At 33.0% G+C, this 27762-nt stretch overlaps 2 protein-coding genes across 7 annotated transcripts in view; one reads left to right on the plus strand and one right to left on the minus strand.

The window, feature by feature from the left end:
- LOC127710315 (uncharacterized) overlaps window positions 1-27762 on the plus strand; it is a 644133-nt gene that overhangs the window by 184878 nt on the left and 431493 nt on the right. Inside the window, exon 11 of one of the 5 annotated variants that reach the window (XR_007986108.1) lies at window positions 1675-4078. The exons of 2 other annotated variants lie outside the window; for them this stretch is intronic. Coding sequence is in view for 2 of the 3 variants with exons in the window: in XM_052216115.1 (XP_052072075.1) it covers window positions 1675-3848 (2174 nt within the window). In the remaining variant the exon portion in view is untranslated. Of the gene's footprint in view, window positions 1-1674; window positions 4458-27762 lie in introns of those variants that run through there. 2 more of the 5 variants (XM_052216116.1, XM_052216115.1) reach the window with 2 other exon arrangements.
- LOC127710316 (integrase/recombinase xerD homolog) lies at window positions 16946-22145 on the minus strand. 2 transcript variants are annotated; one of them, XR_007986109.1, is made up of 2 exons: window positions 18498-22145; window positions 16946-17117 (listed from the first exon to the last, which is right to left on the minus strand). XR_007986109.1 is itself a non-coding variant. In XM_052216120.1 (2 exons), exons 1-2 carry the CDS (start codon window positions 21497-21499, stop codon window positions 17635-17637), a joined length of 1446 nt encoding a protein of 481 aa, XP_052072080.1. In that variant the 5' UTR covers window positions 21500-22145; the 3' UTR covers window positions 17145-17634. The 2 variants fall into 2 exon arrangements, 1 of the variants encoding a protein (XP_052072080.1); XM_052216120.1 differs by lacking the exon at window positions 16946-17117 and having other exon boundaries at window positions 17145-18659; window positions 21079-22145.

Here is a 27762-nt window from a genome sequence, read left to right on the forward strand (position 1 = left end):
CTTCAATGTAATTTTACTTTTGTGATAACTGTCCAACATTTTTAGCTCACCTTTCCAAAGGAAATGTGAGCTTTTGCCATCACTTGGCGTCCATCGTCGTTGCCGTCCAGTGTAAACTATTTCAAACATCTTCTCCTCTGAAACTACTGAACCAATTCCAACCAAACTTAAGCTGAATGATCCTTAGGGTATCTAGAATAAAGTGTGTGTTTTATTTTCTGTTTCTTAAAAAAACATGGCCGCCCGCCATGGTTAAAAATAGAACATAGGGGTAAAATGCAGTTTTTATACGCCCGTTTACGGGACGTATTATGGTATACTGTTGTCCGTCCGTCCGTCGTCAACATGTCGGACAATAACTCAAAAACGCTTGTACCAATTCGCATGAAACTTTGGTGAATTGTTTATATCTATTGCCATGAGCTCCCTTTCCATTTTTATAAATCTTAGATTTTACATTTCCGAGTTATGGGGTTTTATTCATTAAAAAAAGGGGGGTTTTCCAGTTTTCGGACAATAACTCAAAAATGCTTTCACCAACTTTAAATTATCAGCCAAATCGGGTATCTGATTTTTAGGTTATTGCCCCTGAATTGATGATGTTAAGGAAAATTTGCAGTTTAAGGTTATTATCTTGAATATTATTATCGATAAAGATAAACTGTAAACAGCAAAAATGTTCAGCATAGTTAGATCTACAAATAAATTTAAATTACCAAAATTGTAAATTGACCCCTTAAGGAGTTATTGCCCTTTAAAGACAATTTTTCACATTTTGTTCATCTAGTTTGCTTACTTTAAAAAATCTTCTCCTTTGAAACTGCTGAATCAATTTCAGCCAATCTTTGGCTGAATGAGTTTCAGAGTATCTAGTATAAATTTTGTATTTAATCCTTGTACAACAAGAAACATAGCCACTATGGCTAAAATGGAACATAGGGGTAAAATGCATTTTTTTGCTTTTTAAGAAAATATGACAGATACAAAGAACATTTAAATGGCATTTTTAAGCCACTCATTAATATATATTGAAATGCAAAAATAATCATTGATGAAAGATTTAAGCAAAAAATTACAGGTGAGCGATTCAGGCTCTTGAGAGCCTCTTGTTTAAACCAGGCTCATAAGGAGGGGATAATATACTGTCATTTGTGGCAGAAAAGTTGATATTGTTAATGTTATAAACTACCACTAGGTCAATGCTTCTGCTGGTGGACTGTTAGACACCAAGAAACTTCCACTCATAAATAATGTAACTATTCAGGAATTAAGACACTTGATTGCTTAACATTGGCACTTAAATACAAGTAACCAAAAATACAGTTATCCGTCATTTGACAGTCTATTGTTATGATATGCTACTATCAATATATCATAAGCAATTGCTTGAGCAACCATGCATTGTAGTAAAAATGGGGTCCATGCATGAATTGAAAGGCCTTGTAGGTGTTATCTGCATCTTGACTAATATATCAGAACTGTGTGCATGTAATTAAGCAGCTAGCAATGATGTTTGAAAAGAATATTAGAAAAAAATAATGAATATTTACATTCTCTTTTATGTGACATTGTTTTCATAATATTACTTTAAAGTTTGATGCATAGAAGTAGGTCAAAATATATAATGTATGTTCGAATATAACTAAAGCACCATATTCATGTTATGTTTTTCAGTCAAGTTTTACAAGGCCCTTTGTGAACACAGAGAAGACAGAACATTTATACGGCCAGCCATTTGTGACAATATAGATAAATATATGCAAGAAAATAACATAGTGGTCATCACTGGCAGAGAAGGAACAGGGAAGAGTAAAATATGTCTGGAACTAGCATCATTTTATGATGAGAAAGATTATATGGTTTTGAAAGTAGATTTGTCAGAAAATCACTCAATATATACAGATATTGGTAATGCATTGCTAATCATTGATGATCAACAGTATACTCAAGATTCTCTCAATGCCTTTATGAAAGACCTTTTACCAGTATTACCTAAAAGAAATATACAAGTGATATTGACTTGCAGGAATTTAGATTTAAAGATTGTGAGAAATGTACCAGAAATGAATAAATTGAAGAGTGAAGCATTTATAAACATTAACAATTGTTTAACACCTGAAGAAAAAGAAGAAATGTTAAGAAGATACATGAAAGAGAATAACATTGCATCATCAGCATCATATGACAGTAATTTCAGAGATCCAAAAATTCTAACTGATTTTTCTGTACAAGTAAGACTCGATGAGGATGCCATCAAAATAATTAAGAATGAAGAGCCATGGAAGGGGTTCCCCTTGTGTGCTTCATCGTTTTGTTCTGATAGAAAACTTTTGCATTTAGGAGAAAAACATTTCACCAATCCGCCAAGATATCTTTTTGAAGAACTGAGAGAACTTTATGAAACTTCTAGAAGAGATTTAAATCATGCTAATTGCATACTAACAATAATTGACTACTGTGTTTTAGTTTATGTTATGAAAAATCACCAACTAACCCTAAATGACAACAATCTCTACATTGATCTTGTTGAACTATATCAAACATTATTTCAGTTTAGATATATACCTGAAAAACCTGGTTCAAATGAGGATCAGAAAAAAGCAATAGAAGAAGCATTACACAGAATGACTAACAAATACCTTACATTCAATGAGGGTGTTTACGAGTTTCTTCATCCATGTCTGTTTAAAGCAATGTTCTTGTCATCTAATTCTGTGATTCCTTATCTAATCCAAAATGGTTCATTACACGATATAACAGAGTTTGTTCGGTGTGAAGTTTATACTGGTTTGGAAAATGAATTAGTTATTAACATCAATAACCATTATCATCACATCCTTTGTGAGAGGTTGGTGAGACATGCGTTAGAGGATCGTTCCTTACTGCTGCATGTTGCACAATATATTTACTCATACTGGCATTCATCAGGTAATAATCTTGTGAATATGATGTTCAAGCATATTGAATTCATTCTGTTTAATAGTTTGGGAGTACAAACTAGTGGTCTTCCATCACTTGACAATCGAAGTTTATCTGAAAATAACATCAAATTAGAAGGTAAAATTAAACTTTCTAACATCATTGTGTTAGTTGATGAATTAACATATAAAGGCCGAGATCCATGGATATATGGACCTGGTACATCAGATTTCCTTATAATCAGTGCGTTGGTTTCAGCTGCAGTGGGTAGATATGAAACCAACAGAGATCAGACTTTTAAAATTCTGTTGAAAGAGTTTCAGAATAGGATACACTTGGAATCGTTTGTAAAACTATTGGGTAAACCTTTAGATATGTATGGAAACACTTTCTTTCATTATCTGATGGGTTTAAGTCAGAAGGAAACATCTGCAATCTTATCTGCGAATGCAGAAATGAAATATACATTTGATACAGAAAATGTAAAGAAATATTCTCCTCTGGATATTGCAGCATTCTTGGGGAAGAGAACAGTTTTGGAAGATCTGAGACTGAGGACTAACTTTACAAAGAAATTACGAGACAGACTTAAGAGACTTGCTGAAAGTGGGAATGCTGAGTATTATGATGACAACTCAAAAAACAAAAACATTGACCAACCAATAGTCCACAAAACAAATTTTGATAGTGCTTCACCTGAAAATCTTGAATCTGAAGATGCTGATGATGAAAAAAAGGAAGTAAAGGATGAAAGTAAAAAAGATACAAGATTTTTGAAAAGAACATTCAGTCTTAGGAAGGAGGAATCAAACAAGAAAGAAAAGCATGATGTAAATGATGTTTTATGCTTTGAAGATTTTATGAAGAATATTGTTGTTTTTGGGAAGAAAAAGGACTATCAGTCAATCATCAAGCTGCTTTCATATTAAATTGGTAAACACTTGAATTGTAAAATACACACTGCTTAGTCTTACTTTTAAAAGAATTTGTTACACAGTTATTCTTATTCTTACAAAACATTTTTATTAGCTTACCTTGTCCTACACAGCGTGTCAAATGTAAAATATGAAAAGTTCTTTTCTGGATTTATTGTCATTAGAACAGGCAAAGCCAAATATTGGTAAGCCAAGAAGGCATAAGTTCTGAAATAAGTGAAGAGGTATATGACCAAAGGGACCTGAAAAATAATAGCCAATCCATCTGAGGTCAACTTTGCAAAAGGGCGTTGGAACCTTAGTGTCTTAATAACTTTCAAATTTATTGATGAACAATTTAAGAAGTGTCGCTTATTAATCATGTCAGTTATGAAGCACTGACTACTGAGTTGATGATTACATTGGTGACTAATGGTCCAAAAGCATAAAGTTAATGTTTTATTGTACCCATCAACAATCAAGACATGTCATTATGGATGGTTCAATGTTTAGTTCTATCTAAGTTATTGTATAATATCTTGAAAACTATATATCTGACAAACCTGCTCAGTATAACCAAATAAAGCAAATGACTTCTTGTAGAAGTTATTGCCCTTAAGTGAAGACTTTTACTTAATTTATCGTTTTATATGAAAGTGCCAATGCAACTCATCACCACAAGAGACCAAATGACATAAAAGTTAACAAGTGTATATCACTGTATGGTCTTTAATAATGAGCAAAACTCATACTGCATAGTCATCAGCTGTAAAACTCCACTCCACGAAATGACAAATGTAAATCAATTCAAATGAGAAAACTAACAGCCTGATTTGTGCACAAAACAATGAACAAAATCAAATATGATAAACAGTAACAAAAAGTAAAATAACAGTTATACCAACATTCAACGAAAATTCAAAACGGAATGTTCCTATTCAAATGGCAAAATCAAAAGCTCAAACATGAAACGAATGGATAACAACTGTCATATTCCTGACTTGGTACAGGCATTTTATTATGTAGAAAATGGTGGTTTTATAGATAGATAAACCTCTCACTTGTATGACAGTCGCATAAAATTCCATTATATTGACAACGATATGTAAACAAAACAAACAAACTAATAGACATGATAGATAAAAATGTAAAAAATATGGGTACAGCAGTCAACATTGTGTCATAATCTTAATCAATACACAAACATACAAATGCGCCAACAAAGAAAAACAAAAAGGCACACAGACAAAGCACATTAGCAAAAACGAAAGACAAGAATACAAAAGTTTACCATAGCACAATAACACAATGACGGGATGCACAAGCACCGAGCCACGCCAAATAGATTATTTTCAAAAATAGACCAAACAGTAAATGTAATAATTTACAAAGACATATAAAAGAATACTATAACACGTTATTAGGATGACAAACAATGTCAGTACTTAGAATCTATACTTCAAGACCATCGTGTATTATTTGTGAAGTTGATACGGAATATTTATCAACAAGGTCTTGGTATCTTCCGATGACCTTTTTAAAGGAAAAGGACAAGACGTTCTTTGACATACCCCTGGTTCATCAACTTTCTGCTCAGACACTGGTGTCTTGAGTAGCAGCTGCAAGCTCTTGAATACCGAACGAGTTGGGAAATTGATATCCCATATGCAGGTGAAGTTGCTATATTGCTACTAAGGTGGGGGAAATTGATAATTTCAAAATTAAAATAGTCTCGTTTGTCATAGATTCTGGTACTGAGATGACCGCTTATGTTAAATTCGAGGTAAAAGTCTAAAAATGAGACAGAGGAAGCCGTGTCTGTTGTTTCTTTAATTTCTAGTTCTGGAGGATTATTAATGGAAACCAATCATAAAAGTTTGGATTGTTAATGGCAAGAACATCATCAATATATCTGAATGTGAAATTAAATGATCTGGCTTCTTTGATCTTCTTGTTTTTATACGACCGCAAAAAAATTTTGCGGTCGTATATTGGTATGACGTTAGCGTCGTCGTCGTCCGAAGACACATTGGTTTTCGCACTCTAACTTTAGTTTAAGTGAATAGATCTCTATGAAATTTTACCATAAGGTTCAATACCTCAAAAGGAAGGTTGGGATTGATTTTGGGGGTTATGGTACCAACAGTTAAGGAATTAGGGGCCAAACATAAGCATTTTTGTAACTTCCAGACATAACTTGTGTGTTAGTGTATGGATCTCTCTAACATTGTACCACAAGGTTCCATATCACAGAGGGAATACTGGGATTGATTTTGGGGGTAATTGCCTCATAATTTTAGGAATAAGGGGCAAAAACAAGCATTTATCTAGTTTCATGATAATAACTTGTGTGTAAGTGTATGGATCTTTCTGAAATTGTACTACAAGGTTCCATATCTTAAAGGGAAAGCTGGAATTGAGTAATTGCCCAAAACGTTTAGGAAAAAGGGGCCAAAAATAAGCATGTTTCTTGTTTCCAGACAATAAATTGTGTTCAAGTGTATGGATCTCTCTGAAATTGTACTGCAAGGTACCATACCACAAAGGGAAGGCTGGGATTGATTTTGGGGGTAATTGCCTCAAAAGTTTAGGAATTAGGGGCAAAAAAGGGGCAAAAAACAAGCATTTTTCTAGTTTCAGGACAATAACTTGTGTGCAAGTGTATAGATCTTTATGAAATTGTACTACAAGGTTCCATATCACAAAGGGAAAGCTGGGTTTGAGTTTGGGGGTAATTGCCCTAAACGTTTAGGAATTTGGGGCCAAAAAGGGGCCTAAAAATAAGCATTTTTCTAGTTTCCAGACAAGAACTTGTGTTCTCTGAAATTGTACTGCAAGGTACCATACCACAAAGGGAAGGCTGGGATTGAGTTTGGGGGTGATGAATCATAAGGGGGTTCAAAAAATTTGGGGGAGGGATTTTTTTTTCTTCAATTTTTCCATTTTAAATTGGTTATTTCTGATTTATGTATAAAAGCAAATAATAATGATATGGTTTGAATAGGTAAATTGCAAAATAGATTTTTAAGTTCTTAGACCACATTCATTCTGTGTCAGAAACCTATGCTGTGTCAAATATCTAATCACAATCCAAATTCAGTGCTGTATCAAGCTTGAATGTTGTGTCCATACTTGCCCCAACTGTTCAGGGTTCGACCTCTGCGGTCGTATCAAGCTGCGCCCAGCGTAGCATTTTATTGACAAGTGTCTGAAGGAACTCCGACTCGTATGAAAATTAGAAGAGGTCGGCAAGGAGAGGCGCATATTTCGTTCCAATAGGAATGCCGACAATTTTTTGAAAAAGTCTACCTCCAAGTTCAACAAATATGTTGTCAATAAGAAACTCCAGCATACTGATCACTTGTTCCTCTGTGTAGCATGTTTTACTTTTTTGTTCACTATAAACAAAAGATGCCGTATGGTATCCCAAAAGTAAAAAAATTATAGTGTATGCTACCTGTTGAAAACCTACAACAAACGACAACTACTTAATTCAGGCTTCTGACTTGGGACAGGCTCATACAGAATGTGGAGGAATCCTCCCCTAACATGCGACAGTACAGCATAAGAACAGACTATAAAGATCGATACAAAGCAGAAAAACATACAACAAAAACACAGACCGGATGTGTCAGTGTATTGATAAATTCCCACAACAAAGGTAAAGATCTGAGAGTACTCGCAGTTACTGACAGCTAGTTCAAAGCCATAACAACTAATAAAAAATCATTAATCCAAGACTAAAATATCAATAAGTACATATCCAACAAACAATAGATTAAGTGTAAAAACGTCATTAAAAGTCGGAGAAAGCATGATCTTGTGCAATGACAAGATGCAGGTATCGACAGATTGTAGAAGAATGGATGTGCATATGTATATAATAATAATATTAAGTTTGACCTTTAATTTACTGGTAACAAAATCAATATTTATCCAATAATAAGAATGTTCAAAGATCTGATAACTGTTGAATTGGTTACCATTTAGAATAAGTTTATTTAAAGGATCTATGAGTTTACCCGGACCGTATCAGAATTTATGGGCTTAAAAAACAACATGTACATCTCCGTAAAAATTAGGAATTGCTATCCCGTTTGAAATACGTTTTCTTCAGGTACAGCCAAACTTGCAAACTAAATCATTGCATCTATGGAATAAACTAGTAAAGGTTGTAAGTAGTTTGTGGTAACAAAACCCTGACTTGTTATACATAGATTACGTTCATTGAAATCCAAAGCGTCTCTACATACACGGGCATGGCGAATGAGTTGTGTAATATAAACACCGTAATGTGGTGCGAAAGGAATATCTTCGTCCCCAAAAAAGAGAGGAAAATTAGCAACCGAGCAGGATAAATCATCCCTTTGAGTTTGGTCATAAACTGTGATTCATTACTGTACAAGAACGAATCTGCTATTAAAAGGGTCCAATTGGTGCCCATAGGAACACCTACAACCTGCCGATAATCTATTGCGGAAACGTATGTTAATGTTAAGGAGAAAAGTAACAACTTTAATCATCTCATCACACCTTCAGAAAATATATTTAGCATATTTACCTTTCTCATTAGAGAAGAAGGCTTTAAATGATTTGCGGCAAATATAATTGTAATCTGATTTATTAAACGACCATTGAATTAAATAGGAAGACTTTTGTTTGATAAGATTGTGTGGGGTGTAGTGTAAAGAGTTGTAAAGTCAAAAATATATTACCATGGCCATAGTGATCATATCCAGTTAAATTCGACGATTCAGTTTCAAATTATAGTATTATTTTCTACACTGACGTATCATTAAATATTAAACTTATGTTGTTTTTTTTTGTATGTATACGAAATAACAAGTGGTTCTGTGTTATCAAAATAGGTAGTCATTAAGTATGATAGATTAATTGATAAAATCAATACCTCTGTTAATATATTTAATTTTCAGAAAAGTTTACAATCTTCAGGTTTATCGATACGCGGAAACAGCCTATGGTAATAAAAATCTGTCATTATATGCATACATTCATAGAGTAGACTGAAATCGGGATTTTGTCACACTCCTTGAAAATATCATGTAATTTACCAATTGGTATTTGACCCAGGTTACATACTAATTGATGCATACTGTTGTTTTTAAATATTGATAGGTGATCGTCAAGTGTATAACATCTATGATGTTTATTTTGTTGATTTCGATTGATACGTTTGCCATGGGACCTACTGTTACGTTTTTTTTTTTATTTGCTATCTTGAAAACTATGTATACCAAATTTTGCACAGCCCCTTTTTACCTGCGTTGCCGAAGGTGGATGCAGGTCTAGTAACCACTCTACTTCGTCTTTCCGGCCGTCTGTCTGTCAAATTAAAGAAAACTTTCGTTAAAATTTTCTCAGTTTCTATGACAGGGAATAAATTAAGGGCAAACGATACAGTTACAGGGGAGGTAATGACAATGCTACATGTAACGTAATTTGTTATTTTTCGCGACGTCAACTGCGACATATCGGGAAAAGATGCATTCTTCGAGGGATTTTAATCATTAGCTTGGAAACGAGTACATGAAACCCTCTTTTTTTAAAATGACAAATGACTTGATACTGTATGAAGATTATTTCTTCCAATTTTATGAAAAATAATCACTGGTGATTTTTTTTTAATTAGATAAATATGCAGCAAAAAATGCCATTTTTGTCTCGCCTGCGACGAAGGTCGCAGTATGTGAGATATATGTATTACTATCCTTTCATGGATCAGTGATCAAGGTTAAAGTTACATGATTAGGTCCGTTTCTCAAATACTATAAGCAAATGGGTCAACTATATTTGATGTATGGAATGATTGTAAGGTGTACATGTATGTCTGGCAGGTATCATCTGACCTTGACCTTGTTTTCATGGTTCATTGCTCAATGTTCATTTTTGATTCAGCCATGCTGGATCTATGCGATCACTCTGGTTTTGGAGATAGTGCAGATTACTAAGTTGAAGACATATCATGAAACTAATTATATGTTTTTATGACTTGCAGAAACTTTTTACACCATTTTAATCATCAACTGCAAACTTTTGACATGTTATTTGCCCTTAAATTAAGAAAAGATTGGTCGAATAGTGACTTTAATTTAGATATACACTTGCATATAGTTCCTTTCTAAATCTAAGTTTATGTTGATTTACTTTTTATGAATTAATTTGAAAAAGTATTTGTATATCAATTGAATCAGTTGATAAGAATTTTGAAAGTATTATATTAGTATATTGTGCTTGTGTAAATTATTGTTCAATGAAATATAGGTCAACATGTGTATTAATATATCTAAGTTGATTCCCACACTTTTTTGAAATGGTATTACTCCAATTATGTCCATAGTAAGAGTCAAAATGATTATTAACTGTCATGATTTTCAAATAAGTATTAATTAGAAACAACCCAGGCTTAATTCAAAACAGTTAATATCTCACGACCTGTTACATGTACATGATTAAATAGACACAATTTATTACACACCTAACTGAATACACACATTCTTGACCTCAATAGTAAACCTACAAATGTATTATTTATTTTGATCTACACTACATTAAAATATTCTGTTAATTTTGCTAGCTAGCTGAATGATTAATCTGATGTGGTTTTTTTCAAAGAAAATACTTAAAATGAAAAAAATATGTAAAAAAATGCAAACAAATTTTATTTTACTTGTAAAATCAGTGCCATTATCATCTGACATAAGTCAATAATCAAGTTCTAATTAATAAGTTACAATTATCAGAAATTTGGTTGAAATATAAACAAAATTGCATAACTCTCAACTGAGCCTTTTCTGCAATAAAATTTATTTGTTTGTTTTACATTTGTATTCCATTATATTGCTATTTAACAGTAATTGGAAATATCTTAGCATTAGGTATTTGTACATTCAGATTTGAATATTAACACAGGAAATGTATTTTTTCTTAATTTAAATTTTTGTTGAGAAAGTGCATTTATAAGGCCTCTTTCTGGAAATTATTAAACCTGAAAGTGTTATTATTTGTGACATATAAAATATATTAATTGTTTGACGATTTTCCTTTCCATTCTTGTCAAAAATAAAATCTGACAGAGTCTAAAATTGAAAGATCAGTATATATATATCTATATTTGCATCAATATTGCGAAATTCCCTACCTTTGGACAATAACAAGAAATTTTACAGTAAGATTGGAAATGAAAGGAGAACAAATTTAGAAAAAAGTTTGGTCAGAAAGAATATCAGACTAGCTATGAATTTGGCTGGATCACAACATCAACGATGCTTTGATTTTGTGATTTTGTCTTTCAAGTACTAAGCAATAGGTCAACTATATTTGTTGGATGGAATAATTGTAAGATTTACATGTCTGTCTGGCAGGTATCATCTGACCGTGAGCTCATTTTTATGGTTCAATGGTCAATGTTAAGTTTTTATGTTTTGGTCTGTTTTTCAAATACTAATAGCAATAGGTCAGCTATATTTGGTGTATGGAATAATTGTAAGGTCCACATGTCTGTCTGGCAAGTATTTTCTTACCTTGACCACATTTTCATGGTTCAGTGGTCAGTGTTAAGTTTTTGTGATTTGGTCTGTTTCTCAATCAGCATGCACAATAGGTCAACTATATTAAGTGCATATACAAAAATTGTAAGGTGTATATGTCTGTTTGACACGATTTATCTGACCTTATCCTCATTGTCATAGATCTTTAAAAATGATAATTTTCTGTCATTCAATGCTTTTAGTAAAACCATTATCTTTAAGACTGTCAACATAAAATCAATAGACAGTAAAGCAGGCGAGACATTTCAGCGTGTGCACTCTTGTTTACTAAAATCATGAAATTTTAATAAAAATTTATTATATTCAAAGAATTGTCACACCAATAGACCCCTTTCGAGTCCGTTGCATTCCGTCAAAAACTTTGGTTTTAGTGAACATCATTCGTGCGTTTAGGGGCATTGTTACTTCCTTCCCAATGTTTAGCGAGTGGCTGTAAAAATATGATGCTATATTGCACGAATTATTCGGCAAATTAGATTCTTATAATTGATAATCAGCACTTCTGTCATTAGGGATTTGTGATTAAGTACCTACGGAACAAACGTTATTTCTAGTTTATACTGCATAATGGCGATCACGAAGACGTTTGATGAACTTTTAAATTAATAGCGCAGGGATACAGGCGATCCTCTCTATCTGGTAATGACGTCAAAAAGGTGCGCATAATTGGCGAACTTTTTCGGTGAAGAACATAACTCGAAAGTGGTCTATTAAGAGCATACTTTTGTAAGGAAGATATTCCAAATCGTTTTCCAAAATCCGAATGTGTTTATCTTTTGAAACAAAAAGTTGAGTATATCTGTCCAAAGGATAGAAATGTCCAAGAAACCGAAATTTTAAGTAAAAGTCTAAAATTTTTACCCATTTATCACATAAAGGTATATTTTGTATTACATATTGAATCAACTAACTGAAAAATAGCATGTACGCAAATTTTCGAAAGAAAAATGATCATGATCACCGTGGGTTCAATATTGTATCGTATGCCCTTAACATCAGGTCTGCAGCTTTATAGTGTTGGGTTTGGCGAGTAAGTATATTTGTCATCTGCCATGTATCCACATCCTGATTGTCGTTCAATAGTTTGAAATTTTACAACAGTCATTGTTTAAAGAAAATTGTAAACAGAAAAAATGATTTTTCATTTTTATTCTTGCAGCAATTTCAATGTGTATACGACAATGTACAATGCACCACAGTCGAAGCCTTCAGAGAACAGATTCTTACATCTGTTCTCAACCAATACTACACCATGTAATTGTAACACCTTGTAAATAGTTTTATCTTATATGTACAGTGAAAATCAAAAACAAGTTATAATTTTTTTATTTATTTTTTGATGTAAATATATATTTGTAAATTTTACCCACGCATGCACGGCACATAGTCATCAATATTATGATGGAGTGCGGAAACTGAAAAAAGAAGAAGAAGACAGGTGAATCTTACACCCCTGACCTAGTTGTTTATTACCTATTATTTGCATTTTTGTTTTTCATTAAATTGGCCAATTTCCACTAAATTTTACATGATCTTTAATATGTTATATTTTATTTTGTGAATTATATAATCATCGCCAACCAACATGTTTGACATGAATTAGAATATAAGAAAAAAGTATAATAACTAAAATACAGAACTCGGAGAGAAATTTAAAACGGAAAGTCCCGAATCAAATTGCAAAATCAAAAGCTCAAACACATCAAACGAATGGATAACATCTGTCATATTCCTGACTTGGTACAAACATTTTCTGGTGTAGAAAATGGTGGATTGAACCTGGTTTTATAGCTAGCTAAACCTCTCACTTGTATGACAGTCGCATAAAATTCCATTATATTGACAACAATGTGTGAACAAAACAAACAGACACAATAGGTAAAAATGTCAAAAATAGGGGTACAGCAGCCAACATTGTGTTATAATCTTAATCAATATAATAAAAAACCAAATATGTCAACAAGGAAAAACAAAAAGGCAAATTTTGAAACGATTGTAATACAAATAATTGTCATAATTATAGATATTGAAACATTAATCCATCAAATCGATTTTTATTAGTTTGTTGCGTATTTGAATATCATTTTGAAGACAATCAGGAAAAGAGAAACTGTAAGCAACAAAATTGACAAACGAGCAAATCATCGGAAAATCATTTCATTGAGTGCTAATAATTTGGTATGGTGAAAGCTTTTGATTATGGTATATTGCTGTATGATGAGTAATGTCCTTGGAATCTCTAGTTACAGTCATTTTTAGTAATATATCAACTTTATTTCAATCATTGCACGATAAACTTGCTTGGCTGACAGGGTTTCCCTAACCTTGACCTTGTTTTAATGGTTTAAAAGTCAATGTTACGTTTTGTTGTGAGGTAAATTTCCAAAACATTGTAGATAAGAGGTCAGCTGTATTTGGTTTATAGAATGGTATATTGAATAGATGTCTGTCTGACAGAGTTCATTTGAATCAATTTTTCCGTTTCTGTAAGTGATGGGCAATGTCATCTATATTATAACCCATCTACAATGTAGAGGGTTTACCTCAATTCGCTTCCTGTCTGTTCGTCTGTTTGTATGTCCATCCACTCGTTTTGACCATTATCTTTTGATGTATACAACTCAGTTACTTTATACATAATTGATACGATATTGGGTCTGAACTTCATAATATGGAGTTGTCCTAGTAGTGATATTTAGATCTGCCAGACTTTCATTTCCTGTTTGAAAGTACTGCTATTTTGAGCTTACCTGACCCTATGAGAAAAGTGAGCTATTGCCATTACTTTTCGTCCGTAATTGTCTGTCTTTGTAAACTTAAAAAACACTGGACCAATTTCAACCAAACCTTCAACTGTGGCTAAGGTAGAACATAATAGGGCCAAATGCAAGTACCGTCCTTTACGTTGAAAACTATATTAGATAGAAAAAAAAATCTAACAAACTAAGAACGATTCTCATTTTTCCAATTTTCTCCATTGTTATCAGACTACTACTTGTAGCAGTTATTGCATGCCCTGAAATGATCATTTTTAATCATAAAGATTGTTTGTGAATTATCATGAATACCATAATAGTCAAAGGGAAACCGTAAACAGCAAATTGAATTACAAATAAGTCAACATGATTGATATTGTCAATCGACTTTTTGAAAAAAGTTGTTGCCTTTCGGTTCTAAGTTCTGCCAATATTTTTGCTATTTTCTTGAAAACTAAAACAAACAAGGCACTGTAACGATCAAAACTTATTTAGATATGATCTACATACAGGCCAGTGGCAATCCAAATTTTCCTGATCTTCATCCCGGACGGCCTCTATTACTGGAAATTCCTATGGTATTTATTGTTAATTTGTTATCGTCATGAACTTGCATGAACGTTAAGCAAACATTCATAAGTAAATCTGAGATGAATTTTTTTATACGACCGCAAAAATTAAAAATTTTTTGGTCGTATATTGGTATGACGTTGGCGTCGTCGTCGTCGTCGTCGTCGTCCGGCGTCGTCGTCCGAAGACACATTGGTTTTCGCACTCTAACTTTAGTTTAAGTGAATGGATCTCCATGAAATTTTACCATAAGGTTCAATACCATAAAAGGAAGGTTGTGATTGATTTTGGGGGTTATGGTACCAACAGTTAAGGATTTAGGGACCAAAAAAGGGGCCAAAAATAAGCATTTTTGTAACTTCCAGACATAACTTGTGTGTTAGTGTATGGATCTCTCTGACATTGTACCACAAGGTTCCATATCACAAAGGGAATGCTGGGATTGATTTTGGGGGTAATTGTCGCAAAATTTTAGGAATTAGGGGCCAAAAAAGGGGCAAAAAACAAGCATTTTTCTAGTTTCATGATAATAACTTGTGTGTAAGTATATGGATTTTTCTGAAATTGAACTACAAGGTTCCATATCACAAAGGGAAAGCTGGAATTGAGTTTGGGGGTAATTGCCCAAAACGTTTAGGAATAAGGGGCCAAAAAGGGGCCAAAAATAGCATTTTTTCTAGTTTCCAGACAATAACTTCTGTTCAAGTGTATGGATCTATCTGAAATTGTACTGCAAGGTACCATACCACAAAGGGAATGCTGAGATTGATTTTGGGGGTAATTGCCTCAAAAATTTAGGAATTAGGGGCCAAAAAGGGGCAAAAAACAAGCATTTTTCTAGTTTCAGGACAATAACTTGTGTTTAAGTGTATGGATCTTTATGAAATTGTACTACAAGGTTCCATATCACAAAAGGAAAGCTGGGTTTGAGTTTGGGGGTAATTGCCCTAAACATTTAGGAATTTGGGGCCAAAAAGGGGCCTAAAAACAAGCATTTTTCTAGTTTCCAGACAATAACTTGTGTTCAAGTGTATGGATCTCTCTGAAATTGTACTGCAAGGTACCATACCACAAAGGGAAGGCTGGGATTGAGTTTGGGGGTGATGAATTATAAGGGGGTTCGAAAAATTTAGTGGAGGGATTTTTTTTTTCTTTAAAATTTTCCATTTTAAATTGGTTATTTCTGATTTATATATAAAAGCAAATAATAATGATATGGTTTAAATAGGTAAATTAAAAATTTTTAAGGTCTTAGACCACATTCATTCTGTGTCAGAAACCTATGCTGTGTCAAATATTTAATCACAATCCAAATTCAGTGCTGTATCAAGCTTCAATGTTGTGTCCATACTTGCCCCAACTGTTCAGGGTTCGACCTCTGCGGTCGTATCAAGCTGCGCCCCAGCGGAGCATTTTATTAAGTGCTATATCGACATATTGTTATCGTGTCAACAGTAGTGGGTAGATTCTTCATACTGTAAACCGTAAAAATATCATGAAATTAATTTATCAGCATGACCGACATTGTCCACTCGACTCCTTATTGCGGTTATGGCCTTTGAATGACGATTTTTGCCAATTTAAGAGTTTTTCCCTCGTCACGATAATAAAAGGGCATGATGAGTTCTTGTCTGTTCGTCTCTCCGTCCTTCCCATTTCAGGTTGAAGATTTTTGTTCAAGATAGTTCACCATGAAGTTGTAATCCCAGCAACTTGAAACTTAGTATTAATACACAGGTTCTTCGTGCATGTTAAGACATGAGTAGTTATATGCCAAATAATACTTTATACAAAACATAGCACTTCATGGTTCAATGAACATGCAATTGGGATTGTGGAAAATCAAAAGATTCGCAGCTTTTTGGGGTTTAATTGGAAAGAGAGAAATTATTGAGCGAAAATATCAATAAGAGATTATACTTAATTAAAGGAAATAAAAGAAATTATTTATGACTCAGTGTAAAAATAATAACCCTTAAATAGAAAATGAAAGGATATGAAGTAAATGTACATGGGACAAAATCGCACACAATACATAGAAAACATAGAAAATTATAAGTGAACAGGGCTTTTATTCCTGTTCTTCATCTTGACAGTTGATGTAGGGTCTTCAACAATGAACGAATGTCTATTTGTTTGAGCAATTTAACAAAAAATATTTAAAACAAATCTATAATAGAAATACTAAAAATAGTAAAACTTATCAGCTAGATTAGTTATGTTCTTATTCAATACTTCAAACGAACATAAAGCATTTACAAAGTAAAAACTCAACACAGTTTTTGGTTATCAGCTCGCCCCGACAGCACAGAAAGCTTCTTTTTATTATAAACAATAAACAAATGTCCAATTTGCTGTCATCGACCGCTGCCATCACATATAAACACAATCTACAATAGAAAAATGTTCTATAAGTTGAAGAAAAAATCATTTCGATTTACATACATGTATTTTATCAACTATTTTCTACATAACATACTGATTCACATTCCTATGAAGTCTTAATAAAAGGGGTGGGTGGGTGGGAAAACGAACCTTTCTGTCGGATAGGCGAACCTCGAATGACAATTCTAGATATCTTATTATAATTTTAGCGCTAAAATTCTAGCATGAAGTTATCATGATTGATATAACTTAAACCGGTAATAACTTACTGATGGTCCAATCAAATTAAACATAAACATGTTTTGATTTAAACACACGTGTTAAAAGTAAACAAATACACGTGTTCCCGAGTAACCTTTATAAATACATTTATGTTCTTATTCAATACTTCAAACGAACATAAAGCATTTACAAAGTAAAAACTCAACACAGTTTTTGGTTATCAGCTCGCCCCGACAGCACAGAAAGCTTCGATTGATAAAGAAAGGGACATAAAGAAAAAGGGGGGACAAACAATATAAATTACAATCCTAAATTCTTAGATACTGACAATCTGTTGAGTATACTCTCTTTAACATAACCATCTTTGGCTTTATCACTTTTCCATCTCCCGTGTTTCTTAAACAACCGGTCATCTATTCCAGCTTCTGCCGCGGCAGTAGCTCCTCCTGACCTCAAACTATGTAAGCCAAACTGTTTTTTATCAAGACCTAAACTGTCAAGTGCAGATAACAATAACTCTCTGGCTCTGGTGTAAGAAATATGACTACTCTTTCTAAGTTTGTATATATTCAAAGATTTACAATAACAAATAGATCTAAAAATAAAATCATTCGATTCTTCAGGAATGTTAGCTAACTTTAGATAACGCTGAAGTACATCTACCGGGCATGTAATATTCCCTGTTTTTGAAATGACAACATCTTTCCCTTCCCTATATACATCAGTTTTACTCTTGACTAAATGAAGTGTAAGGTAAGTAGGGGAAAACTGTATATCAGACCTTCTCAAGTTAGCTAACTCGGAGAATCTTAAAAAGCCAGCATAGGCTAATAAACACATACATGCTATTCTTACATCTTTTAAATTACAAGTATTATTAGCATATTTACATACAATATTTTTCAAAATATGCGGTGTGATAGGTTCTTTTTTGACAACTGAATGACCTATTTTTCTATGAGCCCCTTCAAGAACAGATGCAACTAGATTATTTTCACTGGGATCAGCAACGCCAGCTAATTTATGTGCCCATTTTATGGCGTAAAAAGCATCATTTAATTTTGAAACCGATTTTGCAGTTTCAGACAAATGAATTAAATATAAAGAAATATGTAAATGAGATGCTGGCAATGGTGAAAAAGAATATTGACTAGTCCACTTACACCATGAATTGAAGGCATATCTATATTTCTTCTGAGTACTCGCAGCCTTGGACGAAAGAAGGAATTCTGGTAACTGTTTGAACAAACTGCTGAGATCATTATTAGAGGCAACTTGTGAATTAAAGTCTGACCAATGTCCTACTGAAAAAATATCTGAAAAACGTAAAATTGCAATAACATTTTATATACATATACAGAGGACGAATTATTAGCATATTTCAGATTTCTATACACAGTAAAATATAATATATATTCAAATATTTCAACGCCAGCTACAATATCTTTATAGATACTAGGGCCATAAACTGTAAAACAAATTACCATGCCTGCTAAAATATCATTATAGATACTAGGGCCATGTCAAATAAAAAACCAAGCCTGCTACAATATCATTACCGATACTAGGGCCATGTCAACATAAACACCCATGCCTGCTACAATATACATATACTAGGGCCATGTCACAAACAGACCATGACTGCTACAATATATCTATATATATATTAGGGCCATGTCACAAACAGACCATGCCTGCTAAAATATATCTATATATATTAGGGCCATGTCTAAGATGCATCTAGCAAAACAGCCAAAACTGGCGAACCAAACGGTTCAATTCCGAATATCGTATTCTTATTCGAACCTTGCTTATAAATACCATCAGTATTTTTAAACACAATAACATCTTTTACGTAATCTTGATAAATCAGATGTTTATCGAATATCAAAGGCCAGAATGCAGCAGAAATCCACTTAGGCACAACTAACGTGCCTCGAGCTTTACAAGCTATAATGTGTTTAATCGATCGTATCACAAGATTAATTGGTGGAACTAGCCAATTATTTTCATTGGTCCAAACTTGAGAAAATGCATCAACTGCTTCAGAATCAGGTTGCCAAAATAAGGAGTTAAATCTCATAACTTTTCTATTTTCGACACTTGCAAACCTGTCAATCGAATAAGGACCCCACATATCATTTAAAAAATTGAAAAATATATGTGTGACTCCCCAGTCCTCGAAATCAACCATTTTGCTGATATAATCAGCCTTTTCATTTTCTTTTCTGGGAATCCATTGAATGTCAATTGATATTCCTTTTTGAATGCAAAATGAAAAAATAGATTTTGCTATAACATGAAGATTTTCTTTCATACTTCCCGAATTAACAATTTTGACACAATTTTGATTGTCAGTAAACCACTTTATAGTTTTTCCTGTGAAACTATTCTTAAAAGAAAAAAGGGCCAACTCTATAGCTTTCAGCTCTCTCCATGTGGAGCTTTGTACCGTTTCACTACATGTCCACATCTTATGGAAAATCTTATTTTCTAATTCAACGGTGTATGCACCAGCGGCAATATTACTAGCATCTGAGTATATGACAACAGAAGATTTACTGTAATGACATAAATTACGATAGTTAATCATGGTGACATTTTCTAACCAGAACTTTAACTCTGATAAAACCTCGACGGGTTTGTACCCTGTAATGGGAATATCCCACCCAATTCTACTTTCAATTTCCATGTAACAGAACTTTGACATAATTCTAGCCACATTTCCGATTACGGGAGTCATAGAAATAATTCTACCTACAACCTGAGCTAAAGATCTAGCTGTAACATAGGGAAATTTAGCCAAAATTACATTCAATGAGAAAATCAAATCGTCAACTCGACGTTGAGTAATAGATAATTTGTATTCTTTCGAGTTCCAAACTATTCCCAACCATTCTAACTCGGTAACAGGTTTAAAAACAGACTTCTCCTCGTTAATAAGGAAACCAGCATCAATCAAAGACCTTTTTACGAAGGACGATTGCTCATTACATGTATTTTCATCTGGACTCATGCCAAATCCATCATCTAAATACAAAACAACTTTTATACCGTTTCCACGCCAAAATTTTACTAGTGGCCTCAAACATTTAGTAAAAATGTACGGACCGGTAGTAATTCCGAAAGCTAAAACAGTATAGCAATAAAATTGACCTTCCCACTGAAAACCTAAGAAAGTCTGTTGCTGTGAGCATATGTCTAAGTGAAAATAACCAGATTTTAAATCAAACTTAAACAGATACATATCTTTGTCAAAATATTGTATAGCTAACTTCCAATCCTCAAATTTTATTTTTTCGCGCTTTATGTGTTTATTCAATTGACTCATATCTAAAATAAGTCGTTTCTTACCGGACTTTTGAGTAGCTACACTCAATGGATTTACCACATATGGTTGAAAAGGCACTTTAATTACGCAACCTATTTGAACTAAATCTTCAATTGACTTTGTGACAAATTCAGTATTCTGCCGTGCTGATCTATTATTTCTGTGGTACATTTTAAAAGGTGTATCTATAAATGGAATAACATAACCATTTTTTATTGTATCAAGCACAAAAGGACAAGCACCTATATTTTCCCAATACTTTACATGACAAGCTAATCTACCTTTCACCCCTTTAAATTTATCATATGACTGACAATTTTCAAAATATTGAACTTGATCTAAAAAAGATTCTATATAATCGTTATCAACAAAACATGTAGAAAATTGGTCATTAATAGTGTCTAAATACTTATCATTCACAATGACTGGAGAGTGACGTTCAGGCCCTACTTTACTACTTCTGGTAGGTTGTGGAGTTGCTGTTGGATGACCTGAGACTGGCGAGAAGAGGACAGTTTTTTCTCCAGTGGCCTTGTTGCTTGCAGTAGTGGCACGTGTCGATTGAGCAAGGCTCACGCCTTGCGAAGCTCCCACGAAAGGGCTGTTGCTGATTACGTTGATAATGCTGAGCGTAAGCAGGGTTACCATAAGATTCCGCAGGTTGTTGACGAGGCGGATTTTTTGGGTAAGGTTGCTGGCGAGATTTTGACTTCTCCTTGGAGGTACGGATAGCTCTGGTCTCAGCTTGTCGTATCTTTCTCTCATCTTCAGAAACTGAAGCCACGGCATTGGATTCGTATTCCCTAACGGTTCCCCAACCAGCAGGGGAAGCATCAGCTATGCGTATTTTCTTATTACGGCTTTTGATCTTATCAGTTATGTCAAGAACTAATCTATAGGCTTGAGTATTGGAGTTAGGGATGAATTTTGAAAGTTTATTAACAGTGTCTAATAATTCCTCGTTAAAGGTGTACTGAATTCTGTTTCCTTCCCCCTTAAATTTTAGAGTGACGTCCTCCTTAATTTTTCTCTTAAGGCAATCTTGTTCTTGTATGAGTTCAGATTTCAACTCACCTAACTTGCTGTCTAAAATTGTCTTAAAAAGCTCTACAGTATCTACCAAATCAGACGACTTATCAGCTGCTTTATGAATATTAGGTGGCGGTAAACTATTATCTCCTTCGAGTAGTATGTCTTCATTCAATTCCAGACGTGGAGAAGATTCGGACATTTTACCAAGTGGCGATTTAAGAAAAAACGAACCTTTCTGTCGGATAGGCGAACCTCGAATGACAATTCTAGATATCTTATTATAATTTTAGCGCTAAAATTCTAGCATGAAGTTATCATGATTGATATAACTTAAACCGGTAATAACTTACTGATGGTCCAATCAAATTAAACATAAACATGTTTTGATTTAAACACACGTGTTAAAAGTAAACAAATACACGTGTTCCCGAGTAACCTTTATAAATACATATCTACAAATTGGAGGCTCTTGAGGAGCCTGAGTCGCTCACCAAGGTCTATGTGCATCTTTAACGATGAACACCCTGTAGAACATTGTAGAAAAGAATATATTAGTACATGGCAACAATCTCTTTTTTGTTGATTTTGTTTTGCTAAACAATTTTTTCTGTTTACTGTTCCCCTCTTTCTTCTTTATTGTTTGCCAAAAAAAAAGGAGATTAAAAAATCGTTGTTTTAGGGCAAACACACCTTTAGCAAAGTCTACTTTTAAATTACTATTTCGGCAAAATTTGACCTGTTTGTAGATCTTGTATTGCTGACAATTTGTTTTCATAATCAAGTTTTTAGCTCACTTGGCCTAAAAGGCCTAAAAGGCCAAGTGAGCTTTTCTCGTCACTTGGCGTCCGTCGTCGTCGTCCGTCGTCGTCGTTAACTTTTACAAAAATCTTCTCCCTTGAAACTCCTGGGCCAAATTAAATCAAACTTGGCCACAATCATCATTGGGGTATCTAGTTTAAAAAATGCGTCCGACGACCTCGCTTGCAAACCAAGATGGCCGACATGGCCAAAAATAGAACTGAGCGGCAAAATGCAAGTTTTGTCTATTATTTTGAAATCATTGTAAATAGAGAAAATCGGACATGAGCAAAAATGTTCAGAATGTTGAGTTCTACAAATTATCTTTACACGACAAAACTGTGAGACGACTTCTAATAGGAGTTATTTCCCTTATTTGAAAATTTTTTCTTTCTTTTTGTAATTTTTGCCTATTATCTTGAAAAATATAATAGATAGAGAGAAACTTTATATTGCAAAAATGATCAGCAAGACAAGTTCCACAAATAAGATAACAACAACTTTTTCAAAAAGTCGATTGACATGGTCGAAATCGTCTGTTGTCTCCTTATAAAAGTTATTGCCCTTTAGGACGATTTTTACCTTGTTTTTGCTCTTTTGCCATGTATCTTAAATACTATAATAGATAGATAGAAACGTAAATAAGCAAACATGATCAGAAAGACATGATCTACATTTAATACAAATGGAAGAAATCTTCCGACTACTCCTTATTGTAATTATTGCCCTTTAATGACGATTTTCACCATTTTTGTCGAGCTTTCGACTTTTGTCGAAAAAGCGAGACATAGCGATCCTACATTCCGTCGGCGTCGGCGTCATTGTCGTCGTCGTCGTCGGCGGCGGCGGCGTCCACAAATATTCACTCTGTGGTTTAAGTTTTTGAAATTTTAATAACTTTCTTAAACTATCCTGGATTTCTCCCAAACTTGGATAGAAGCTTGTTTATGATCATAAGATAATATTCAAAAGTAAATTTTGTAAAAAAAAAAATCCATATTTTCCATATTTTACTTATATATGGACTTAGTTTTTCTACCAGTTAACATTACATTCATTCTGTGGTTAAAGTTTTTGATATTTTAATAACTTTCCTAAACTATCCTGGATTCTATCAAACTTGGAAAGAAGCTTGTTTATGATCATAAGATAGTATCCAGAAGTAAATTTTGTAAAAGAAAATTTCCATCTTTTCCGTATTTTACTTATAAATGGACTTAGTTTTTCTGCCAGTTAACATTACATTCACTCTGTGGTTAAAGTTTTTTAAATTTTAACAACTTTCTTAAACTATCCTGGATTTCTACCAAACTTGGATAGAAGCTTGTTTATGATCATAAGATAATATTCAAAAGTAAAATTTGTAAAAAAAACATTCCAATTTTTCCATATTTTACTTATATATGGACTTAGTTTTTCTGCCAGGAAACATTACATTCACTCTGGTTAAAGTTTTTGAAATTTTAATAACTTTCTTAAACTATCCTGGATTTCTACCAAACTTGGAAAGAAGCTTGTTTATGATCATAAGATAGTATCCAGAAGTAAATTTTGTAAAAAAAAAATTTCCATCTTTTCCGTATTTTACTTATAAATGGACTTAGTTTTTCTGCCAGTTAACATTACATTCACTCTGTGGTTAAAGTTTTTTAAATTTTAACAACTTTCTTTAACTATCCTGGATTTGTACCAAACTTGGACAGAAGCTTGTTTATGATTAAAAGCTAGTATCTAGCAGGACATTTTGTTAAAATTTTGTTCCATTTTTTCCGTATTTTACTTATAAATGGACTTAGTTTTTCTTCCAGTTAACATTACATACAGTCTGCATTTTAAGTTTTTTAAACATTTATTAGATTCATAAACTATCCTGGGTTTTTACCAAACTTGGACAGAAGCTACTTACAATCAAAAGATAGTATAGAGAGGAATATTTTTATTAATTTTTTCCCTTATTTTGTTGAGCCTGCGATTAACAGCAAAAGTAGGCGAGACACTGGGTTCCGCGGAACCCTTACGTTTTTTTTTTTTTTTTTTGCGTTTTGCGTTTTGCTTCATATGATATAAAATATGATGGAAGTAAAATTTTGTCTGATATAGTTAGTATACTGTCACTCTTTATAAGAGTGATTGTCCTTAAATGAGGATTTTTTTACCCTATTTTGTGTTTTGAGCAAAAACTAAAAAATATATAGAGAAACTAAACAGACTAAATGATCAGCAATACAAGATCAACAAAACATTTTTTTGTCGTGGATTTTATTCTCGTCTACAATGTTGGACAGTGTCCATTGTAGATATGCACATAGACCAAGGTGAGCGACACAGGCTCTTTAGAGCCTCTAGTTTTTTAAGTTTCCATCTATCCAATTATCAATTAGTTTTCCGGGAAACTAGCCAGGAATAAAAGATGAACATGTATTGTTTATAAGGAAAATGTTTGTTTGGTGGTTTGTTTTCTTGGAAAATTTGTCAGGGATAATAGATTTATATGTATTGTTTCCATAGGAAATGTTTTAGTAGTCCGGAAACAGAACACCATAAACCCATTTCTTTGGGAACGTATGCATTTTCATCTATTATCCCTGGCTAGTTTTCCCCGGGAAACTAACAACCAAAAAAAAACCATTTCCTTGAAACACTATACATGTTCAATTTTTATCAATGAATAAATACCCTAAAAAAAAATTAATATACATATCTTTGGGTAACAGGACATTAACAACTATTATTCATGTTTAATTTCCATTTAGAAAACGTTTCTTTCATCTTTACATTAATAACATGTACCTTTTACTAATTTCTCAAGAAAACAAACCACCAAAAACACTTTAACTTTCCTTGGCAACCTATACTATTTTATATATTATCCCTGAGTAGTTTCCCTGGAAAACTAACAACCAAAGTAATATGTCCTTGCAAAACTGTATACTAGTATTTTTAGTTTTGATCAATGAATACATTCTCCTAGAAAAATTAAACATATTAATCTATTATCCCTGACTAGTTTCCCAGGAAACACACAACTTTATGAAAACACACAAAACACCAATTAACATCAACAATATGTTTGATCATTTTATAGACGATATATTTGGTATTTTTTGTTAACGCACAACAACCAGTCATCATTCGTATGGATACCAATTGTGTTGTTCTTCTTGTGAAAATCTTTTTAAGGCACAAATTATTTCGAGGCTTTCTAAAAAAATTTCAATAATGGATCATTAGTCTGTTACGTTGAGTCAGTACATACAGTATAGGAACACTCGAAATTTGCAAGTAAAAGATAAATCTACAACACCATTGCAAAAATGAACATATTCATATATAATCAAAGACTATAGTTCCCCCAGAAAAGAAAAAAAAAGAAAAAAAAATCCTTGAAACACTATACATTTTTCAGTTTTTATCAATGAATAAATTCCCTTAAAAAAGCAACCAAAAAGCTTTTTTTGGGGTAATAGTACATTTTCAACTGTCATTCATGTGTAATTTACTTTGAAAGGAGACATCAAAACATTTCCTTTGGAAACAATACATATTAATCTCTTAACCCTGAATAGCTTCCCCAGTAAAACACACACGCAAACGAAAATTCCCATGAACCATATGTTGTTTGGTGTGTTGCCCGGGGAAACTATTCATGAATAACAACTGAAAATGTACAGTTTCCAAAGGAAATGTTCTTTGAATTTTTGTTTCCTTATGAAATTATTTATTCGTGCATAACAAATGAGTATGTATTATTACATTTCTTTACAGTCCTATGTTTTACCTAACGGTTTTCAATATTGTAATAACTGGAACAACTGACATTTATCATTTTAACAACCTTGAGTTTACCAATTCAACTGAAGAAAGAAATCAACTACGTAATATAGATACAAATAATGAATAAGCGTTGATTCTTGAAAAAGAAACCATGAGCCCGGAGGGCGAATGGTTTGTTTTTCATGAATCAACGCTTATCCATTGTATCTATAACTTAAACTATTGTCTTAATGTCTTTTCAAAATTAAAGCATTTTCTTAATTAGAAGGTATTGTGAGTGAGTTTAAATAACCATGGTATCATGTTCAACGATGCATTACTAAATATAAGATCACAAATAATTGGTTAGAAAAATACAAATATAACACAACAAGTCTGCCTTTAAATTATCAGGCATCTGAATATTATCTGTGTTTACAAAATAAGACATATTCGAACTTATTTCTAATAAAATTGAGAATGGAAATGGGGAATGTGTCTAAGAGACAACAACCTGACCAAAGAGCATATATAATAAGTATGTTACCGAAATTTCTAGCAAGAAGCCTAAATCTAGGCACATCACGATTTACTCGCATGGGAATTTGATAAACATTTGTAAAATGATGTAGTCAAACAGATGAAATCTTACTATATTTATAAAACAAAAATGGACAAATTGAATGTAATCATTTTTGTTTCAAATATGTGAAATAGCCAGTAATGATCCAAAAATAAACGGTAAAACTCGCTATTATTACAAAAATATCCACAATTACATACAAAATCAGAACAAAATCCAGAAAAACTAAAGAATAGGGACAACAAGGAGAATACAGGGATTCGAACCTAAACCGACAAATCCCTACCTCTAACTTGACTCTTAACCATGCTAACATCGCGGCTATCAACGTATACTATACGATTGCATATTATGTATATATAAAGGTACAAACCCTGTGTGTTCGTTGTACCGATGTATATCATATGTTCATTTATATATGTATAATAGACATTTAAATTGTAACCAATTGGTAGCCGAGAGGTTTCGTCGATATGTTGATGTCAGTCACACATAACAGATTTCAAGGACGGGTTCGATTCCGAGTGAAGGCATATAAAAATTACAAAAATTAAAGGTAAGTTTTTAAATTAATTCCATTAGTGAACAGAAATCAGTAAATTAGCTAACTCAACCTTAATGAAATTAGACACACAAAAGAAACAATTGGATATTATTTGTAGAATCCATTTCAGCGACAGATTTAGAAAGCGTTGATTCTAGAAAAAGAATCCACGGTAAATGAATAGGCTGACTTCACGACAATGGTTTAAATATGGATATAAACTTTATTTAGTGATAACCTGCAACAGAAAATATTATTCACTTTGTGAACATTAATTTGAACTGCACATATTGTAACATTTGTATCTTTTAACTTTTTCCATTTTGTTTGGCAAGTGCCCCCTTCCACTTGTTTACCAAACTCGTTTTACTTGATAACATATTATTT

Source organism: Mytilus californianus, unplaced genomic scaffold (assembly GCF_021869535.1).
Source record: "Mytilus californianus isolate M0D057914Y unplaced genomic scaffold, xbMytCali1.0.p SCAF_70, whole genome shotgun sequence".
Classification (NCBI taxonomy): domain Eukaryota; kingdom Metazoa; phylum Mollusca; class Bivalvia; order Mytilida; family Mytilidae; genus Mytilus; species Mytilus californianus.